The 14,925-nt window shown below is 44.1% G+C and overlaps 1 protein-coding gene across 1 annotated transcript in view; it reads right to left on the reverse strand.

Moving 5' to 3' along the window:
• Positions 1–1,287: 1,287 nt before the first annotated feature.
• LOC116990657 (ATP-dependent RNA helicase DDX19B-like) overlaps positions 1,288–14,925 on the reverse strand; it is a 41,911-nt gene continuing 28,273 nt past the window's right edge. Inside the window, exons 8-12 of the mRNA XM_033048574.1 lie at positions 13,830–14,007; positions 12,296–12,533; positions 10,506–10,668; positions 5,652–5,843; positions 1,288–1,820 (exon numbers count right to left, since the gene is read on the reverse strand). Of these exons, the coding sequence (XP_032904465.1) occupies positions 1,759–1,820; positions 5,652–5,843; positions 10,506–10,668; positions 12,296–12,533; positions 13,830–14,007 (833 nt within the window). The 3' untranslated portion in view covers positions 1,288–1,758. The remainder of the gene's footprint in view (positions 1,821–5,651; positions 5,844–10,505; positions 10,669–12,295; positions 12,534–13,829; positions 14,008–14,925) is intronic.

Raw genomic sequence — 14,925 nt, forward strand, 5'->3', positions numbered from 1 at the left:
AAACAAGCACAAGCTGAAGATGGCTGCAATACAGGCCTGGCAGAGCACCACCAGAGAAGACACCCAGCAACTGGTGATGTCCATGAATCGCAAACTTCAAGCAGTCATTGCATGCAAAGGATATGCAATAAAATACTAAACATGACTACTTTCATTTACATGATACTGCTGTGTCCCAAACATTATGGTGCCCTGAAATGGGGGGGGGGGGGGGAACTATGTATAAACACTGCTGTAATTTCTACATGGTGAAACCAAAATGTATAAAAATACCCTTTATTAAAATCTGACAATGTGCACCTTAACCACGTGATTTTGTTCTATTACAAATCTCAAATTGTGGAATAGAGGCAAATAAATAAATGATGGGTCTTTGTCACAAACATTAAGGAGGGTACTGTATATATCCAGCTAAAAACCCGGAGCAGTTTCTCGCTTATATGCTATACAAGCATTAAGTGGTATATCCAAGATCTGACTATGATGCATTTCATTTATGCAGATATTTAACTTGCACCAGTTGAAATTCCAAGCAATTATACAGAATGTTTATTTAGTGCAGCTATTCCGATCAACTATTGACTCTGAAACCAAGCAAGTCATTTTACATGCTGCTCTAGACTACTTATTCAAACAGTTTAATTCAGGATTTACATTTAAATTCTGCAATATTTAATTCAAAGTTACTTCTGCCCAGCAATAATGCCTCTTACACAAAATTTAGGGAGAGTTTAATCAGATACCTGGGTCATCTAAAACACATCCACTTTGAAAGTTAATTCTGGATGCTACTCTATTAAGCAACTAGTATTCCTATTTGGTCAAAGCACTAGTGTGAAGAAGGCGTTGCAGTTGCTGGTTTAGACCAAAGATAGACCCAAAAAGCATAATGAGTTCTGAAGTGCATAGAGTAACTCAGCGGGACAGGCAACATCTCTGGAGAGAAGGAATGGGTGACGGTTCCCATTCCTTCTCTCCAGAGATGCAGTCTGTCCTGCTGAGTTACTCCAGCTTTTTGTGTCTATGTTAAGAGGGTTTATTTGATATGCTTGAGGCTGCAAAGCAAGTTTGGAGGTTTCCAAATGACTGAACGTTACAGAGGAGGAAGTTTTATTTTGCTTATCTCAGTCTACAGAAACGAGTGAGTCACTACATAACTTTGAGCCCAGGGCAAAGGATCAGAGGGGAAATTTTTTTTTACTGAAAATCAACCAGATTACACAAACTAATGGATGACCACCTCAACTACCATAGTTGGTGAGAATAAATGACATTCTGTAATTCATATGCTAAATAATGAAGTCTCATTAAATTTATTTAAGATAACATACCTTGTTTCAATATGTCAGTAACATTTCATTTCCAAATAAACTTAAATCTATGTTTGTAACGCACCATCATATAAATGAACAGTATCTAAACTGAAATGGTCACTCTTACTTCACATTTACACCTCTCACCTTTTTCTGTTGTTTGGCATTTCAAATATTCTTTTTAAGGTTAACTAAGACAAAATATATAGAGTATGCTGAATGTTTTAATGGAAACACTAGCGTTTTTTTTTATTATTCACTCCTTCGAAGATACAAAATCCCAATGCAAAGTTTTAGATGAGGTAAATTGAATGTCATTTGATTCTATCAGTTTATTCTCAAAATTGGCTACAGAATAAACCGCGTCCAAAAGTCCAATTGCATCTGGGCAGTGCACGTTGTCACAGGGTTGAGACGGGCTTGAATGACTTCAGCCAGTTGTACCTCAGTTGGTGATCTTCTCAATTTCATCAAGGTCATCAGTATCAAGCTTTTCAATTTTCTTATCTGGAAGAAAATCATAGAGTGGTTACAGAGCAGAAGATTTTTCAGTTGACGTCAATTCTGATCAAGCCAGCAATCCGCCAATGTTGAAAGCATTAAAACGACAAAGGATGAACTAATTCATCGCTCGATGATTACAATCAATGTAGACACAAGGAACTGTTGATACTGGTTTACCAAAAAAGACACATAATGCAAGAGTAACTCAGCGGGTCAGGCAGCATCTCTGGAGAACGTGGATAGGTGACGTTTTGGTTCGGGACCCTTCTGTGGAACGGGTTGTTCATTTTTAAGCAGGGTTCAGTCACAAACCAACAATCACATTGAATAACTTTGGATCCATTTGCAATGACTGTCAATTATCCTTGACCTGCAGTTCTATTTTAGCAGAAGACTAACAAAGGCGTGCGATACCACCACCACTGGACATGTAGTGATCTTTGGCATCCATTTATCTTCTAATAGCAATTAAATTTTAAGGACCAGTGGCATTAATAGAGGCCGGATATCTGTAGAATACGAGACCACATTCAGCAGTTTTACAGAACTTTGGTTAGGCTGCATTTGGAGTATTGTTCTGGTCGGCCCCTTGCCGGAAGGTGTGGAGGCTTTGGAGAGGGTGCAGAAGAGGTTTACCCGAATGCTGCCTGGATTAGAGGGTATTAGGTATGATACCCTCTGTTAAAAACTTAGGATTGTTTTTTTCTGAAGTGTTGGAAGTTGAGGGGAGACCTGATAGAAATGTATACAATTTTGAGAGGCAATAGAGGGGGTGGACAGTCAAACCTTTCTCCCAGGGTGGAAATATCAAAGACTATCGGGTATAGCTTTAAGGGGAGAGGGACAAAATACAAAGGAGATGATTGGGGCATGTATTTTACCCAGAGGGTGATAAATGCCTAGACCGCTCTGCCAGGGATGGTGATGGAGGCAGAAGTGGCAGAGGCTTTTAGATTGGCACATTGAAATGCAGGGAATGGACGGGTATGGATATTGTAGAAGGAGAGGAAATGAGCTCAACTTGCCACACACATTGTTGGCTGAGGGGTTTGTTTCTGTACTGTACTGTTCGAACCACTGAAGAGTAAAGTGTTTTTATTTTCCCCAAACCGTCATGCTGTACAGAACATCTTTGCCCTTGCAGGGATGTGTATGGAATATCACGCTTAATCACAGCAGCTCATCCCTTTGGTGTTGCCTTGATATTGGATTAGCAGCACACTAATTGTGCATGTGCAGACATCCAACATCGCATCTCCAAAACGGAACACGATTAGATGACAGGATTTAATAGCCACATTGGAGGTATCTGTACTTTGCCACTCTAGAACTATTGACTACAGTTTTCAGATCAATGAACATTCTCAAAGTTATCGATAATAAGCCTATGTTGACTGTCACTGAAGGGCCTTCGTTTTTTGAGCCAAAACATAGGTCAATGAAAGTTTCATATTATCAATATACTCTAAACAATTGTTTTCTTTGGGTCTTGTTCATTTTTATGGAGGTAAGTATATGCCATAAAATGGGTCAGGTGAGAAAAAAACACAACATACTATAATCACATTGATTTTCTACTGTACCTACTTTCACTGTCACCATAATTTTCAGATAGAATAACCGTACAAGATATTACTTTTGATATTGTAGAACATGTGAAGATTTATCTTCACTCAAGTTGTTGTTTCTGCATGTGCTTGCTGCTGTCTGAATGGCGGACCTTTAATCTGATGACCATAAATCCACGAGGCAATTATTTGGTGATTTTTACTGATATAAACCAAGGCAATGCTTATTGGTTTTCAGTCACAAAACATTATTCTAATTCTAGGATCCAACAGTATTGCTATAAAGCTACAGAGTCAAAGTGTTTAGGAGATGGGGCGCAAGAGTTCAGCAGCGGAATGCAATAAATTCATAGTCATAATCATAGTCATACAGCATGGAAACAGGCCCTTCAGCCCAACTTGCTCATGCCGATCAAAGTGCCCCATCTACACTAGTTGCATCAGCCAGCGTTCAACACCATATCCCTCTAATCCTTTTCCTATCTGTATAGGTACCCAAATGTCTTTAAAACTAATCACATCTTTTATTTTTCTTGTAACCTGAAAACAAGTTGGAATTAATAAACAAGTCAGAGATTACCACAGCGGTGCAGCTATTTGAGTTGTAGACCAGATTTATATTCCTAACCAATTCACAAGAAAGATGTTTATTTTCAATTTAAAGCAGATTAGGACCTTATGTCACATTTACAGAAACAAATGCCACCGTTTTCTCTGGAGCATTCAATAGCTCCTTCCTGTCAGCTCCACTAATTCACCACCCCTCTCGCCGCACCTATAATGTACCTCGCCAACGATCCCTGGCCTTTTCAAAAGCACCCGTGCCCTCCCTTACACGAGAAGAAAAGGTTTTTACTTGGATGGTCTAATCAGAAATCTAATGGAGCCAAGATAAGAGCATGCATGCACTGTGCACCACAACTACAGTGTACTGAAGCTAATTCACAACCAGAACATTCACATGAAAAACTATTCTTCAACCAGCAAAGAGCAGAAGATGAACGTCACCAGCATTAAGACGCTGAGGTCAGCTGCAAACCTTATGAAGAAAAGCATACTTTGCATGTAACCAAGGGATTACAGCTCAGATCAGTCATTGTAATGGAGTCACAGGTCATATAGCACGGAAACACACCCTTCAGCTTAACTTGTCCGTGCCGACCAAGATGCCCGATCTAAGCTAGTCCTATCCGCCCTTGTTTGGCCAATATCCCTCTAAATCTTTACTGTCCATGTACCTGCCCAACTATCTTTTAAATGCTATTATTATACCTTCCTCAACTATTTCTAGAAGCTCATTCCGAATAACCACCATTCTCCGAGTGAATACGTTGCTCCTCCCTCTGTGTACAAAAACCTGCTCCACACAACTCCTTTAAACTTTCCCCTCTCTTTAAAGCCACGCCCTTTAGTATTTGATATTTCCACCCTGGGAAAAAAGCAGTTCTGTCTACCTATTATGCTTATCTTAATTTTATATACTTCTACTATCAGGTCTCCGCTCAACATCCGGCATTCCAGAAAAAACAATCTCAATCTGTCCAACCTCTCCTTGTAGCCAATGCCCCCTAACCTAACATCATTCTGGTAAACCTCCTTTGCAACCTTTCCAAAGCCTCTACATCCTTCCTAGCCAAGGGGCAACCAGAACTGCACTTGATACTCAAAATGCAAGTCTTATAAAGCTGCACCATGACTTCCTGACTCTTATACTCAATGCCCAACCAATGAAGACAAGCACACCATATGCCTTCTTTGCCACTCTACCACTTGTTCAGTTGAGATCCAATTGTTTAGTTTAGTTAAGAAATACAGGGCGGAAACAGGGCCTTTGGCCCAGCGAGTCTGTGCCAACCAGCGATCCCCATACACTAGCACTATCCTACACACTCGGGACATTTTAACAATTTTACCGAAGCCAATTAACCTACAAATCTATACGTCTTTGAAATGTGGGAGGAAACCGGAGCACCTGGAGAAAACCTCCGCAGTCACAGGGAGAACATACAAGCTCCGTACGGACAGCAGCCATAGTCAGGATCAAACCCGGGTCTCTGGCGCTGTAAGGCAGCAACTCGACTGCTGCGCCACCGTGCCGCCCCAAAATAGTGTCTTAAGGTTCCCCGTTTTTTTGGTTTTAGAGATACAGCGCGGAAACAGCCCTTCGGCCCACAGAGTCCGCAGGAGTTTTGTAAGGATTTATATTGCTGTTAAAATCTGTCTTGAGAGTATTAGTATAGAAGGTAGGCAGGACGAGGTGACGTACTGAAATGCTCCTGGATCCGGTTCAGGATGTTCATGCTGTATTTGCTGTCCACCATGTTGATAGCCAACCCTCGCTTGCCGAAGCGGCCTGTTCGCCCGATCCGGTGAAGATACGTCTCGCAGTCTGGATTACCGTCCTTATCCACCGGAAGATCAAAGTTGATGACGACAGAAACTTGCTCCACATCAATACCTGGTGTGAAATAAGGAACAACTAAAAAATTTAATCATTAGCGACTACAGCAGTATTTTATAAAAATGTAAGTACTGGTTTTCTTCAATGCCGGTGGCAGAGGTGGGGGAAACAAAATCTTTGCTATGAACTCATGCAGAGGCTGTTTACATTTGTGTACAGAGGCCTCCTGTGTTGGGGTTAGTGTGGGAAACAAGGACACCCATGGGTTTGAAGGCAAGCACTTCCGTAACTGAACGCACCATCTGTAGTCAGATTCATTTGTGCAGCACGGAAATAGGCTCATCAGCCCAACTCGTCCTTGCCAACCAAGATGCCCCATCTAATCTAGTTTTACTTGCCTGCATTCGGTCCATATCCCATTAAAGCTATCAGAGGGATATGGACAGGGAAAGGTTTATGGGTGTTTGAGCCTTATGTTTATGATACCTTTAATGGGATATGGGCCAAATATTCATAAACCTTTCCCATCCAAATGTTTTTTAAATATTATTATTGTACCTGCCTCAATTAATTCTACTCTGTAGATGGGTTATGCATGCAACCTATAATGTAGTTACCTCATCACCATTAACCACTTTTACATGGTGTCAGAAGTGGGATGACCTGCTCGTTCTATATACCCACCAGCTATGAGTGAAAATGTTGTCCCTCAAGTTCTTTTTAAATCTTTACCCTCTCACCTTAAACCTCATGCCATCTAATTCTTGATTACCCCACTCTGGAAAAAAAAGACTATTCCCCTCATGATTTTATAGACCTCTATAAGCTTCCTGTGCTCCACAAAATAAAGTCTTAACCTGCCAAGCCTCTGCCTATAGCTCAGGTCTCCTCTGAATGCGCCAGATTCTTCCCACAGCCCAAATACATACTGGTTACTGTACTTTACGTGAAGAGTAAGTTAATGACTAAAAGTATCAAAGGGGAGTGTGTGAACATGTGAGAGAATAAATTGCAAGGACTGGGGAAATAAAGAGATGGAAAATGGGTTTTCTCCCCTGTAATGATGCATTGGCCCAATGATCACCCTCGGTGTTGTTAAAAGGTTTGTTATAAGATGTCAAAATACCACAAAATAATTCAAAAGTTGGTTCCTTCAAGGATCTGTCAAGGTCAACGAGGTGCAATGAACCGCATCCAATAATATAGTGGAAATGTGCAAGCATTTTGCATGTGACAGCAGGGGTCTTTGCTAATTTTTTACTAAGAACTGAAACTTCACAGGAGTAGGTTTGAATAATAAAAGATCTCTGGCTTGCTAACTTGCTAAGACATCAGAGGGAAAGAATGTATTTAATCATCCATCTGACTGCCAATTTTTTGTTTCATTTTTCTCTTTCGGCCCCAAGATGTGGTAACTCATTGAACTCAGGCAGCACCATGCATTCAAACTGGGACTATCTTGTTTCCAGGGACATTCTCAATGTATGGTTTTCTCCACGACTAACATTCTACCAAGCCTGCTTGAAAATAAGGGACACATCAAGTCTGGACTTTATCATGCAAACAAAAGTGAGCTGAGTTCAGCTCAGGTACCGAGTCATATCGAAGAAGGCCCTTCGGTCCAACTCGTTCAAGACAACCAGAATGTCTCTTCTAAGCTGGTCACATTTGCCCACGTTTGGGCCATATCCCTCTATACTATCCATGCACCTGTCAACATTACTTTTGAATGTTGTCATTTTACCCGTCTCAACTATCAGCTCGACCTATTTACCCACCACCCTCGGGGTTCTGTTAAATCTTTCCCCTCTCATCTTAAATCTAAGCCCTCTAGTTGTTGATCCCACTACTCTGAGAAAAAGACTCTGTGCAATCATCCGATCTATTTACCTCGTGATTTTATCCATCTCCATAAAATTACTCCTCAGCCCTCTACGCCATCTACACATAACTAAAACTCCGATCTTGTTATCTTCCGGTTTGGTGGTCTTTCTATTTGCACAAAAACGGTTTGCGACAGTGCTACGATTTTTTGCCAGTTCACTCACCCTGTGCTGTTTGTCAACCAAGTTTCACTTCGATCGGTTGAATGTTGGAAAAGTTAGCGAGGTTTAAAAATCTTAAAAACTGCGCATGTGCAGATCGATCTCTTCTGCCAGTCAGTGCAGTGCGGATTAGTCTCTTCCCGTCACTCCTCGGGACGGTCCGCCCCTTCCTGGGCCATTACGTCTTTACTGGAGTTGAGGATGGCCGGCGGAGGTTTCCAACCGGACACAATTTTCGGAGGGACCCGAAGCAGCTCATCCCCAAGCAGCCCAGCGTGGGAGACCGAGCATAGCCCAGCACAGCGTGGGAGACCGAGCATAGCCCAGCGTGGGAGACCGAGCCCAGCCCAGCGTGGGCGACCGAGCCCAGCCCAGCGTGGGAGACCCAGCCCAGCGTGGGAGACCCAGCATAGCCCAGCGTGGGAGACCCAGCCCAGCCCAGCGTGGGAGACCGAGCCCAGCGTGGGAGACCCAGCCCAGCCCAGCGTGGGAGACCCAGCCCAGCGTGGGAGACCCAGCCTAGCCCAGCGTGGGAGACCCAGCCCAGCCCAGCGTGGGAGACCCAGCCCAGCGTGGGAGACCCAGCCTAGCCCAGCGTGGGAGACCCAGCCCAGCGTGGGAGACCCAGCCCAGCCCAGCGTGGGAGACCCAGCATAGCCCAGCGTGGGAGACCGAGCATAGCACAGCGTGGGAGACCCAGCCCAGCCCAGCATAGCACAGTGTGGGAGACCCAGCCCAGCCCAGCATAGCACAGTGTGGGAGACCCAGCCCAGCATAGCACAGCGTGGGAGACCCAGCCCAGCATAGCACAGTGTGGGAGACCCAGCCCAGCATAGCACAGTGTGGGAGACCCAGCCCAGCATAGCACAGCGTGGGAGACCCAGCCCAGCATAGCACAGCGTGGGAGACCCAGCCCAGCATAGCACAGCGTGGGAGACCCAGCCCAGCATAGCACAGCGTGGGAGACCGAGCATAGCACAGCGTGGGAGACCCAGCCCAGCATAGCACAGCGTGGGAGACCGAGCTTGGCCCAGCGTGGGAGACCGAGCCCAGCCCAGGAGACCCAGCCCAGCGTCAGAGACCCAGCCCAGCGTCAGAGACCCAGCCCAGCGTCCGAGACCCAGCCCAGCGTCCGAGACCCAGCCCAGCGTCAGAGACCCAGCCCAGTGTCGGAGATATCGCCGATGTCGCCAAACGGAAAAAGGGGACTCCGATCCCAGTGGAGAACGACTAGCTACCACTGTGAGACCCAACACACTGCCAATTCCAGCCACTACCCTTCTGATCCCCCTCGCTGGCTCCCCCCCCTCCTGTGATGCTCCACTCTCCCCCGTCTTTTCTCTGAGCTCACTCCCCCCTCCACCCCCCGCCCACACACCCCTCTCCCTCAACTCCCCCCGGCCCACACCCCTCTCCCTCAACTCCCCCCGGCCCACACCCCTCTCCTCCCCGCCCACACACACACATCTCCCGCGGCCCCACAACAGCCCTCCCCCACACAACACTGCGTCCCTCCACACGCGCCCCTCCCCCACACCATTATCTACCCATCCACACACCCCACCTCCCTCCCTACACATGAAGATGAGGGAAAGGGAGTGCTCGGGGATGGGGAAATGAGCTGCACCTGCAAAGTTAGGGGCTATGGGTGTGTGGTGGAATATTGCGTTGGGGGAAAGGGTTGCATTGGGGGATCGGGTGAGTGGTGGAATATTGCGTTGGGGAATGGGTTGCGTTGGGGGAACCAGGCCTCCCATGTGACTGGGATCCCACTTAGTCTAGTAAAGAATATAAAAATCTTAACTCTAACCTGTCCACGTTTAGATTTAAGGAGTAATGTAAAATGGCAGACATCTATATAAACAGTGATTTAACCATTGAGTGGATCATTTTCCAGATGGTTGAATGTTATTCCATTACAAAGAGGCTTACCAGAATGTTGCCAGGATTAGAAGGTTTCAGCAACAGGGAGACGTTGGATAGACTTGGATAGTTTTCTCTGGAACGTGGGAGGTTGAGGAGAGACTTGATGGAAGTATATAACATGAGAGGCATAGACAGTCAGAATCTTTTCTCAGGTTGGAAATATCCAACACTAGAGGGCATAACTGTGTTTAGCCCATATCCCTCTAAACCTTTCCTAGACATGTACCTGTCCAAATGTCCTTTAAATGGTGAAAGGAGAAACAAAGCACTGCAGATGCTGGTTCACATTATAGTACCTGCCTCGACTACCCCCTCTGATAGCTCATTTCATATATCCACCACTGTGTGTGAAAATGTTGCCCGTCAGCTTGCTATTAAATCTTTCCTATCTCACCTTAAACCTATATCCTCTGATTCTTAATTCCCCTACTCTAGGTGCAAAATCCTGCATATTCACTATCTATTTACCTCGATTTACCGTTATACACCTCCATGAGATCACCCCTTAGCTTCCCTCACTCCAAGGAATACAATGTAGCCTGCCCACCCTCTCCCTATAGCTTAGGCCCATGGCATCTTCCTCATAAACCTTCTTCATCGTCATACACCTTTGAGTTACCCCGGCCTGTCTGGAAGCCAAGTCCATCAACAGGCGACGCACAGTGCAGGCATGAAGCCGAGATCCCAGGTGAAGCCCTAACATTTTCTCAGGACTCAAGTTCTATCTAAGCAGCAGTTCCCGAGTTACCTCTTGCACAGACATTAGTCGTGACCAGGACTTTTTCTTTCCCGTCCCGGAAACGCTGGATCACGGCAGCTCGTTGTTCCACCATCATCTCTCCACTCAGCAGAGCTACTTGATGACCTTCTTTGGACAATTCCGCTGCCAGCCAACCAGCTGTCCTGCGGGTCTGCAAGTGAAGCAGCCGCAGATTCAAGAGAGTTTATTGTCATGTGCCCCAGATAGGACAATGAAATTCTTGCTTTGCTTCAGCACAACAGAATATAGTAGGCATAAATAAATACAGAACAGATCAGTGTGACCATATATGTTTGAATATTATGGTCATATATAAATAAAAGGCTGGCAGCCTTTTTGAGGCAGCGACTGCGATAGATCCCCTCGATGGTAGGGATTACGCAAGGATCAAGAAAATATTCAATTATAAACTAACGATTACAATGAAATGGACACCAAGTGCTGGAGTAACTCAGCGCACCAGGCAGCATCTCTCGGAGAACATGGACAGGCAACGTTTTGGGTCGGATTGCACAGAATGTTGCCAAGAGGTTTAAGAGGTTTGCTGGACCTATCGACTATTCTCTAAAATCACTTCTGTCTTGTCTTGAGGACATTAAGTCCTGGATGGCCTTAAACTTTCTGGGACTTAATGAAGAAAAGACAGAGGTGATTTTGTTTGGCCCCAATGGCTGCCGTGAACCTCCCTTTGTTGACTTGGGTCCACTGGCATTGTCCGTAAAGCCAACAGTTTTGAACCTGGGTTTTAGGATGGACGGTGATTTTAAACTAGATAAACAAATAGGCGCGGTGGTTAAGTCCAGCTTCTTTCACATAAGGAAGCTGGCAAAGGTGAAGCCCATCCTCGAGCGGCAGCATATTGAAACAGTAATCCATGCCTTTATTACATCTAGGCTGGATTACTGTAGCGCACTCTACTCTGGAGTCGCACGAGCTTCATTGGCTCGTCTCCAGCTGGTTCAAAATGCTGCCGCTCGCCTTTTAACCGGAACTCGAAAGAGGGAGCACATTACGCCAATTTGGCCTCCCTTCACTGGCTCCCAGTGCACTTTCGAGTTCATTTTAAAATTATTTTATTTGTTTTCAAATCGTTGAATGGGCTCGCCCCGCCTTACCTCTCTGAGCTGCTCCACCTATATGCTCCTGCCCGGTGCCTCAGGTCAGCTGATCAGCTGCTCCTTGAGGTACCAAGGTCTAAGCGGAAGCTCCGAGGGGATAGAGCCTTTTCTGTTGCTGCTCCGGCACTCTGGAACACCTTGCCGTTGCACATCAGACAGGCCCCCTCACTGTCCATCTTCAAATCCTCCCTAAAAACTCATTTTTATTCTCTGGCTTTCGACACTGGCTGAGACATTGCTCCTGTTCTTAGTGCTTTTAATGTCTTTTAATTTTTACTGTTTTTTAGTCCTTCGTTTTACGGTTTTTAATGGTTTGTAATAACTTTTTGTCCATGAGTTCTCATGTACAGCACTTTGTGGCAACTGCAGTTGTTTAAAGTGCTTTAGAAATAAAGTTATTATTATTATTATTAAATATTAAAATTTATAATTAAAATGTCTCTCCATGGATAGGCTTTGCAATACTTGTTTAGTGAGAGGAGTGTAGGCACCCCACTGATAACTAACAATGGTGCCAAATGTTACTCACATGGCAGAAGATCATAGCCTGTGCTTTGGTTATTGATTGTTTAGAGGGGGGGGGGGGGGGGGGGGGGGGTCAAGTGCCAAGGTACTGACAGCCCTACTGATAAAACAAAAATTGCTCTAACAATTACTCACATGGCAGAAGATCATGGCCTGAGCTATGGTTATTGCTCCGTAAATATTACACAGGGCATGGTATTTCTCTTCCTTGCTATTACACATAACGTAATATTGCTTAATTGTGTCCAAGGTTTCCTCCTCTCGCTTCAACTCGATAATGTTCGGATCGGGAACAACTTTCTGGGCAAATTTCCATACAGAGTCTTCAAACGTGGCTGAAAATAGCAGCATCTGGCAATTGTTAGGCAGCATCCTGGAAATGGAGAAGGAGGTATTTCACGTCCAGCTAAGTTAATTACTTATTTATTTGCATCTGTCGTAAGCAACACGTTCACCCTTTATCTGGACTTCAAATACGTCCAAGGATCAAGGAAATTGAACCCACCATGGAAGTCATTAGGGCTAATTAAACACAGTTTAATTGATAATAAGTCTACAACATTGAGACCCAGGTTCGATCCTGACCGTAGACGCTGCCTGTCTGGTGTTTACACAATCTCCATGTGTCTACCTGAATTTCCTTCTCGGTGTACCAGTTTCCTCCCACATCCCAAAGACGTGCAAGTTTGTAGATTAATTGACCCGTGTAATTGTAGGGAGTGGATGCAAAATTTGGATAACATGGAACTAGTATGAATGGGTGATGAATGGGTCGGCCTGGACTCCAGTGGGCTGAAGGACCTGTTTCAATGCTGTATCTTTAAACCCAAATTAAACTAAACAAAACGTGAATTAAATCATATTTTGTCCCTATTCTCATTCAGAAGGGCTGTCCATATTGCCACAATAGGCTAGGATTCAGAAAGGAGGCAAGGCTGCCTGGGCAGAGCTGAGTGGAAAGAATTGCAAGTACAATAAAACTAGGGGGCTTTGGTGTTGTCGGAGTGGAAGAAATTCCAGATTATTGGATGTTATTCCATTAATAAACTTTCTATTGAACCTAGTAAATTTGAAAGGGACATGGGAAATGGGGGCCCAAGTGAGTTTCGAAAGAGCACAGGAAACATCAGCTGGTGAACCATGTGCTGAACTCTTTGGATTTTTCCAAGTAATTTGTACAGCGATTATTGAAATGTTGCTATTTTGCTCTTGAATCTAAAGAGTTTGGAAAGACTTGCATTGTTTTCACTAGGGCATCGGAGGCTGAGACTTGATAGAAGTATATAAAATGATAGAAGGCACAGACAGGATAGACTGAATTTTTTTCCCCAGGGTGGAAATGTCAATGTCTAGAGGACATAGGTTTAAGGCGAGAGGGGCTAAGCAGTAGATGAGCAGGGCAAGATTTTTTTTTACATGGGTCATGGGTGCCTGGAACATGCTGCCGGGGTGTTGGCGTAGGTAGATATAATAGTGGCATTAAGAGGTTTTTAGATAGGCACAATATTTTTTAAAGAATGGAAGGATATGGATCATGTGCAGACAGAGATTAGTTTAACGGCATCATATTCAGCACAGACATGATGCCAAGTCCGTGTTGTACAATATGTTCCATATATGTTTTATTGGAACACTGGGAATATTTTCAATTTAGTATCAATTAACCTACTTCTGAATTCTAATGCTCTGGTCTTGGTGTCCTTGGGTGGCGATCATGACATCAGCTTCATCCAGGACAAAAACTTTGATCCTTTTGGTATCTATGAACCGCAGCTTTGTACACCAGTCCATCACAGTCCCGGGTGTTCCAATAACGATCTGTTCTGAAATCCTCTGGCCTTTCTCAACTGGAAACAAAAAAATATTCAATTACTGGACCCGAATGCAAATTAATGAAGCAACAATCGTTTCAGTCATTAACCATTCAGGTGTTAATGCATTAATCGAAGGTATGCAATAATTTAAAAAAAAAATCCCAGTCTCAGCAACTTTGAAATATTAAACAAAATCAAAAACAAGTGAGGTTATTTCCTCAGTTTTTAAATCTGCAATCATCCATCCAACTAATTCCAAGCATCGCAAAGAATGCTTCACTGGGCAATCTCCCTTCATTAAATGGATGCTCAAGGAATTGCAGATGCTAGAATCTTTGGAAAAATACAAAGTGTTACAGAGTATCTCAGCAGTTTAGGCAGCCTCTATGGTGGGAATGGATAGGCGATATTTCAGGAATTGCCCGAAGAAAAGTCCAATTCATAAATGTCATCTATTCATTTCCTTCCTAGGTACAGCCTAACCTACTAAGTTACTCCAGCACTTTGTGTTTTGCTTCTTTCTTTAAATTATAATGATCTTGTTTTCTTTTATTATCAATAACCTGACAGCTTTACAGTTACTAAGACCAACTTCTTATTCAGGAGTTAAGTAGGCTACTGGTGGGAAAAAAAGACTCAAATCAATCAATTTGGGGCATTTGAAGTCATGTTCCCATGTTTATTAATTCGGTACCTTAACCTCAAATTGTACCAAACCACAACACAGCTGGTTTTCAGAAGGGTTTTCTCTGGGTGCTCAAGTTTTCTCCCACATTCAAAAGATGTACAGGTTTGAAGGCTAATTGGCTTGGTAAAATTATAAATTGTCCCTAGTGTGTGTGGGGATATTAGTACGTGAGCATCGCTGGTCAGCGCGGAATCGGTGGGCCATGGCGCCACTGTGCCGCCTGACACGCTTTGCAGGATCTTGTTCACAAACTGAAATCTTGT

Source organism: Amblyraja radiata, chromosome 31, assembly GCF_010909765.2.
Source record: "Amblyraja radiata isolate CabotCenter1 chromosome 31, sAmbRad1.1.pri, whole genome shotgun sequence".
Lineage (NCBI taxonomy): Eukaryota > Metazoa > Chordata > Chondrichthyes > Rajiformes > Rajidae > Amblyraja > Amblyraja radiata.